The 7272-nt window shown below is 32.9% G+C and overlaps 1 protein-coding gene across 1 annotated transcript; it reads left to right on the top strand.

Moving 5' to 3' along the window:
• The first annotated feature begins 1608 nt into the window (after window positions 1–1608).
• LOC141678039 (GPN-loop GTPase QQT2) lies at window positions 1609–6601 on the top strand. Its single transcript, XM_074484226.1, has 6 exons — window positions 1609–1743; window positions 1828–1970; window positions 2248–2474; window positions 4373–4663; window positions 5699–5904; window positions 6058–6601. The coding sequence occupies exons 2-6, from the start codon at window positions 1838–1840 to the stop codon at window positions 6353–6355; spliced, it is 1155 nt and encodes a 384-aa protein (XP_074340327.1). The 5' UTR covers window positions 1609–1743; window positions 1828–1837; the 3' UTR covers window positions 6356–6601.
• Window positions 6602–7272: the final 671 nt, after the last annotated feature.

The following is a 7272-nucleotide window of genomic DNA, read 5'->3' as shown; positions in this document are numbered from 1 at the left end:
GCGATGTTGCTATTTTCAGAGATGTTGGTACAATTTGGATTGCTCGGGATGTCTTTGATTTTGTTTTTAATTTCAAGAATTTTTAAATTCTATGTGTTAAACGATCAGGAAACAAATCATCTAATTGTTTTTAGTATGATATTTGTTTTACCACCTGGTTGTATCGACAATTGGGGGTTTGTCCCGACTGTATTATATTGAAGTTAATGAAAGTTTTCTGCATTTGTAAAAAAAAAAAGATTAATCATGATAAGCATGAGATAAATTATATTATAATATATTATTTGAGCACAATGGATGGTTATGACATTTAGACCCTTAGATTAATGATTTTTTCAATTGTGGTTTTGGTTTTTAAATACGACTTGCATGTCATTTTGATTCTTATAATCTTAAATTTCGAATATTACTCGAGTTCTTCTTGTAAGTTCATTAGATTAGTCTTTTATATTTCAGATATGTAATATACTTGAAGATTATAAGGTTTAAAGAAGGGAGTACAATGAAGATTAACGAAGGAAGCTCTACAAGGAGGCGTCAAGAAAATATGTGATATAATAAATAGTTGTATTTATTTTCTTGACCACCATTGAATAACCTCGATCTTTATCTTGAGTTTGATAAATATCACACAGGATGGTGCCATAAACAACCATATTTACTTTAATACATTTTACATATATTATAATCATGTGATGAATGTATGTGTAAAGTAGTTAGCATGGTGCATGTTTAATTAGATTAATCATATATGTATTAGATACGACACTCATGCCATGTCTGCTAAACTGAGTAAAATAATATATTTATTAATAAAACTACAAAAGCAAACCTAAATATGTATTTAAAAGATGTAAATTATGGAGACCTATCACGATGCCGGTTAAATAAGTTAAAAACTTGTAACGATTCAAGATTTTAGAATGAACGGACGATTACGAGATTCTCGTGTTTCCGAAACACATATAAAATATGGATTTTATTTATTTCCAATATAGGGGGATTTTGTCAAAAACAGGTTTATTGAAATTGTAAGATTATGGATTTTAAGCGAGACCGTCATGACTTTCTCACTACGTGAAAATTAAGTCCATGGTTTAGTATTATGGTTCATTTTAAGATATTTTTGTTCGGTAATTTAATATTATTGTTGCGTTTTTAGGCTTGTTCTTATATTTTTTGTTTAATGTAATTATAAACATGTCAAACAGATTGATGGATGCCGGAATAGGACTCTAAAACCCGAGGTGAATAGGGCCGTTGCGAAACTCACTTTACTTGACATTGGATACAATCAAGAGTTCGGATGGTAATATATCGTAAAAGAGTTGAGAAATAGTCCGATCTTTTTTTTCTAAAGTCATTATTCATAATTTCCATATTGAACAACATGAAATCGAAAATCTAAATAATTTATTTTATATATTTTATTTGAAAGTACGTTTAAAAGGCTGTTGCAGTTTAAATTAAATGCAGTATATTATCAAAATTATATTTTTGTAAATATTTACCGACCAAAATAAATATTTTTAGAAATGAATAGAATCGCAAAGAATTTTATAAAAAATGGTATTTTCGATAAAATTAGTAGTATTTGACACCAGTATATTATATACCCGTGTCCCAGACTGCCAGTAACAGGTTCGTCTCGAGTCGTCGCAGAGAGAGCTGCAGAAAAAACCCTCACAAAACCCTCGTTTCCACCATCTAAATCACACAAAAATCCCATTTTGCGCCGACCCAGTAAGCTTAATTCACTCATAAACTTATAATATCTATTATTATTGCTATAATCAATAAACCCTAATTTCATTTTTTAATTTTTAGGGCACAAACAATGGAAACAATGGAAGAAGCTAGTCAACCCAGTAAAGAAGTCAACAAAGGCATGGAGAATCTGAGTATTGGTGAATCCTCATCAACCACTTTCAAGAAAAAGCCTGTTATTATCATTGTTGTTGGAATGGCAGGTATAATTGCTTTTGTATAGCTTTTCGAGTTTTCGAGTTTTCGGGTTTTTAGTTAGGCTTGTTTTGTGCTTTTCGAGTTTTCGGGTTTTTTAGTTGGGCTTGTTTTGTGCTTTTTAAGTTTTTGGGTTTTGTAGTTGAGCTTGTTTTGTGTTTTTCGAGTTTTTGGGTTTTGTAGTGGAGCTTGTTTTGTGCTTTTTTGAGTTTCCGGGTTTTGTAGTTTAGCTTGTTTTGATTATATGCGTGTGTGTGGATGTGGATGTTGTGAAATTGTGTGTAGGGAGTGGGAAGACCACGTTTCTTCATAGGTTGGTATGTGACTTACAAGCTACGAAGAGTAGGGGTTATGTTGTGAATCTTGATCCTGCGGTTATGACTCTTCCCTTTGGTGCGAATATTGATATTCGGGATACTGTTAAGTATAAGGAAGTTATGAAGCAGTATAATCTGGGACCTAATGGCGGCATTCTCACTTCGCTCAATTTGTTTGCTACCAAGTTTGATGAGGTATTGTTCTATGCTCGTGTAGTGTGTTTATTTAAGTTTGTTATTTTGGGTGTGTATTTATTCGGTTTAATCGAAATTTGTTGACCTTGTAAATATTTTTTGGTTAAAATCGGCCGGGACTTTAATGTAGAAATCATATTGTTATAAAAATAAAGTAAAGCACGCTGAGAACTTGACAACTTGTATGTATATTATTGCCATTTTTGTTTTCCGCGTGTACCTAATTCATGCTTTTTTATTTCTAATATTTGACTGCCAAAATAAATTAATATTTTTAATGAAAGCAAATGGTTTTGTTATGCACACTGGTTCTTTAAGTAGAGTGGTCTGATTAATGAGCTCAGAACTGTTGTGTCCCACAAAAGGTGTTAGAATGTTTTGTGATTGTGGCTAGATATCTGTGAGAAGATGACATTAAGCTGAAATTTACTTGTGGAAACTGTTATATATTAGCTTATTAAATTGAACTGACAATAGACTGTTATATATTAGCTTATTAGATATTTTTACTTGGCAAGGAAGAATAGACTGCAGTCTCAACACTTTCAATAAGCTGCATTCCGCGGTCGCCGTCCTGTCCCTAGACCCTAGACTAGTAACATCAGAAAAATATTAAATTGCTACAGCTTAAGCAGAGAGGCGCCATGCCAGTGCATTGGCCAACATTTGTTTGACTACAGCCGCATATGCTGCAACATTTGTTTGAATTGGCCATCTTCAAAATTTAAACCGCCTCCGGAGTTTACTGGAAATGACAATGTGAAGCTATATCCTGATTCATGTTTATGAAATTGAGTATATGTTATCACTTATTATTACTATAACACAAAAAATACAGTGCCTATTTAACAAAATAAACTGCATAATATGTTTATGAATAAGGAACTCAACATCATATAATAAACTGCAATGAGCAATAATGTCTTTGTATATTAGCATTATATATATATACAAGATTTCAAATGCCTCGGATTTTACAGAAATAGGAGTCTAGAGATGACATCTGCATATATTTCACCCTCTGCCAAACCGTACATCCCCAACTCCCCGAGTGGGAGATTATTAATATTATTTTTATTTTTCTCTATTTTTGAATTTCCAACAAAGACCAAATGGTAAAAACAATTACTGCATGTTAATTAGCCACATCATTATTAATTTAATTCATATCCCAGAGGCTTATTTATGTTAAATAAAGTTGCTCATTTACAGCAAAAAATACAAGACCTTTATCGTGATCTTTAGTGGGAAGAGGATTAGGCTGGCAATCAGGCTTACCTGATTGATTACATTGATGTTTGAACATGAATCACCTTTCAGATGTTTACATTTGAAACAATGTAATGCTTCTGTAAACGCCGGCGTAAAACGAAGACCACTGAAATGGTCACTTACTCTGTCCCCATCCTCTACTGGCCCTGTTATACTGTTTTATTAAGTTGGACATTTCAAAGGAAAAAAGTTTTAGCCATTAGTAGTCAGGAAAAATAGCAAAGATTGATATACCTTAAATACAATAATACAAGTATACAACACCAGCCTGGTGGATTTATTTTGAAATTGGTTATTTGACCAAGATGCATCTAGTATGACCAAAATAGAAACAATAGTTATTTAGAACAGAAAATCTCGTTATAATTAGGAACCCTAAGATAAAATCGTGTCCAACTTCACCAGAATAGTCCTGCCAATGGCTAAAGGTCATTCCACATATCGTGAAGTGACCATATCTCTATTTTTATAACTATGAGAGAGTTTCCAGATTCACACTCGTAACCTCTTTGATACACTTAAGCTGAACAATGGATTTGGTATTCACTAAAGAGTACATGCTGGATATTATACTCTTCTCGTGTGTTTGGTTCGTATTTATTCAGTCTTGTCATATTCAACTGCAGGTCATTTCTGTGATTGAGAAGCGAGCTGATCAACTCGACTATGTTCTCGTAGATACCCCTGGTCAAATTGAGATATTCACTTGGTCTGCTTCAGGAGCAATAATCACAGAATCTTTTGCTTCGACCTTTCCTACTGTCGTCACTTATGTTGTTGATACACCTCGTTCAGTGAATCCTAATACCTTTATGAGCAATATGCTATATGCTTGTAGCATCCTCTACAAGACACGATTGCCCCTTGTACTGGCCTTCAACAAGACTGATGTAACACAACATCAGTTTGCTTTGGAGGTACGATTTTTATTTTTGAATTATCCTTGTGAATGTGTTTCATTTTCTGATTTTCAGCATTTGTTTTGATGGTTAGCGACTTGTGTTATGCTTTCGACTTGTCAATTGCCACTGTTGGTTACTGGTTACAAGTAATATAAAGATTAAGGACTTGGATTACACTTATTATATATGAGGTAACATAATACAATGACAGAACGGAGCTAGCCAGCACATTTTATTTTACATTATCATTTTTGAAAGATAGGGCGAATTCTATGTGCAAAATGGTATCATTTAAAGTGAACCCTTTGCCGCTGGTGTACTGATGTGCCATCCCTTTAGTTACTCATATTCTTTGTCCATTTTTTACTTGCAATAAATGAAGTCCAATATGTTCATCTGAAAACATTAATTATATATGTAGCTTATGTAATGTACTGGAAATATAATTTACCGAGGTCAAGAGAAAATATATAGTGAAATTTGACTTTGTTCAATTACTAGATTTCCTTGTGCTCTTTGGAAAGTTCATTCATGTTCTGAGATAAAAAGTTAAAGACCGTATCTAATTCAAAAAAATTCACATTGCATTTTTTCTGCTGCAGTCCATTTATAAACTAAGCAACGTAAAATAAACCAAAATTTCCCCCTAAATTGTATTACTGCACCTTCTTATCTACTGAATATAAGTTATTTATTGGTGTTTCCTTTTGCATTTATTTTTGGGCATAGTTTTTTTTCTGAATGGGCGAAAAATGCTACACTTTAAAGGTTGAAATGACATGAATCTACACCTCTCCACTCAGATAGTATAGCAGAAGGGCATTTTCTGGCTGAATTTGAATGTAAACTCTTCTGTTATGGGGGGCTGGGGATAAGAGGGACACTGTTGAAAGAAAAAAATTGAATTATGAAAATAGATATATTCCATATTTTGTATAAACCTGATATCGTATTTTGTTGCATCCTGTTTGGCAGATTGATTCTGCATCTTTGTTTTTCTCTCTTGTTTAAAGAATCATTTTGATTCAGTATTGCTCTTGATGTTGGCAGTGGATGGAAGATTTTGAGGTATTTCAAGCTGCATTGGACTCTGATCAGTCATACTCTTCTAATCTGACTCGAAGCCTTTCCCTTGCACTGGAGGAATTTTATAAAAATTTACGAACTGTTGGATTCTCTGCAGTGAAAGGTGATGGGGTGGATGCATTTTTTAAGGCAGTTGAAGCAAGTGCTGAGGAATACATGGAAACTTACAAGTATGTCAAAAGCTAAATTGGTTACAAACTGTTAATTTCATATGGTATTATAGGCATCTAGCTGGAAATGAGATGCTTTTTATCTTTTGCTTTGTTATGACAAGTTCCAGTAGAATGCTCATTCACGTTGAATTTTGTGCTTTATGTGTGAAGGGCTGACCTTGACAAGAGGCGCGAAGAGAAGCAAAAGTTGGAGGAAGATCGCAGAAAAGAAACTATGGACAAGCTGAGGAAAGATATGGAGAAATCTGGCGGAGAAACTGTCGTTTTGAGCACAGGTTTGAAGGACATGGACATTAGTAGTAGCAGGGACACTGCCATGATGGTGGATGAAGAAGAGGGAGAGGAAGAAGAGGAGCACGGTTACAAAAGGTTTGATGAGGACGAGGATGTTACAGATGACGATGAAGATGAGGACGAAGACGACGAAGTGGCCAGTTTCGCTTTGTAGATTGGAACAAATCTGATATGTTTGCTTCAAAAAACTTGGTGCTAGGACTAGCAACAAATTATCCGACTGTTCATATTAATTGCAAAAACTTTGAGGTTTAAGTTTAACCATTATGCTGAATTTATGCCTCTTTTGTATGGTTTACTTCTTTCTTTTCATTATCCATTTTTTTAAGCAAACAAAACTTACTGTACATTCTTGATGACTATCCTCATTCTTTTCAACCAAACAAAAGCTTATTGTATATAGTAGAACTGTAAGGGTCTTGGTCCTTGACGATTGTTTGTCAAGACCAGTTATGGTTGTCAAAGGACCACTTATGCGACAATTCACTTTCTAGCCTCTGGATTGGACATCAAATATCCATGAACCATGATTAGAAGAAAATAGCTGGTGGCGGTTTTCCTTTTTATCTATTTATATATTTGTTAAGGGAAAATATTTGGTGTATAGAATGATGTATAAAATTTTGTACATAATTATATGTGGTGTATTTTAATTGGACTGACCCCTATATTTATATTAATAATACCAATTAAAAGACCCAATATCAAATATCATGTCATTATATATAAATATTTTATATAAAATTTTGCAGACCTAATATATGATTAGCTATAGTGTGGTATACATATATCTTTTGTTTTAAGACTGCTATATTTGATTTGTTTTTTACAATTTGCCTTTATCACACACGTCTTGAATATTTATGTTAAATAGACGAATTTTTAACATTTTGATTTCATCGAAAAATAAAAAATTATTTTACACCTAGTAATTAAAAAGATTATCGTTAATTTCTTAAATTATTAATATAATAAATTGGAATATGAAGCATATTAAAATATAATAAATTTAAAAATACAATCTCAAGTTACATAATAAGTATCACATTATTTTTTAGATAGAATATGAAT

Source organism: Apium graveolens, chromosome 8, assembly GCF_009905375.1.
Source record: "Apium graveolens cultivar Ventura chromosome 8, ASM990537v1, whole genome shotgun sequence".
NCBI classification, from domain to species: domain Eukaryota; kingdom Viridiplantae; phylum Streptophyta; class Magnoliopsida; order Apiales; family Apiaceae; genus Apium; species Apium graveolens.
The sequence above is the reverse complement of the archived record's forward strand: the minus strand, read 5'-3'. Positions and strand labels throughout refer to the sequence as shown.

Excerpts from the sequence above, each read along its gene's own strand:
- LOC141678039 (XM_074484226.1), top strand. The coding sequence starts at position 1,838 with ATGGAAACAATGGAAGAAGCTAGTCAACCCAGTAAAGAAGTCAACAAA. Across the intron at positions 1,971-2,247 it reads CATTGTTGTTGGAATGGCAG|GGAGTGGGAAGACCACGTTT; the intron begins GTATAATTGCTT and ends AATTGTGTGTAG. Across the intron at positions 5,905-6,057 it reads GAATACATGGAAACTTACAA|GGCTGACCTTGACAAGAGGC; the intron begins GTATGTCAAAAG and ends TTATGTGTGAAG.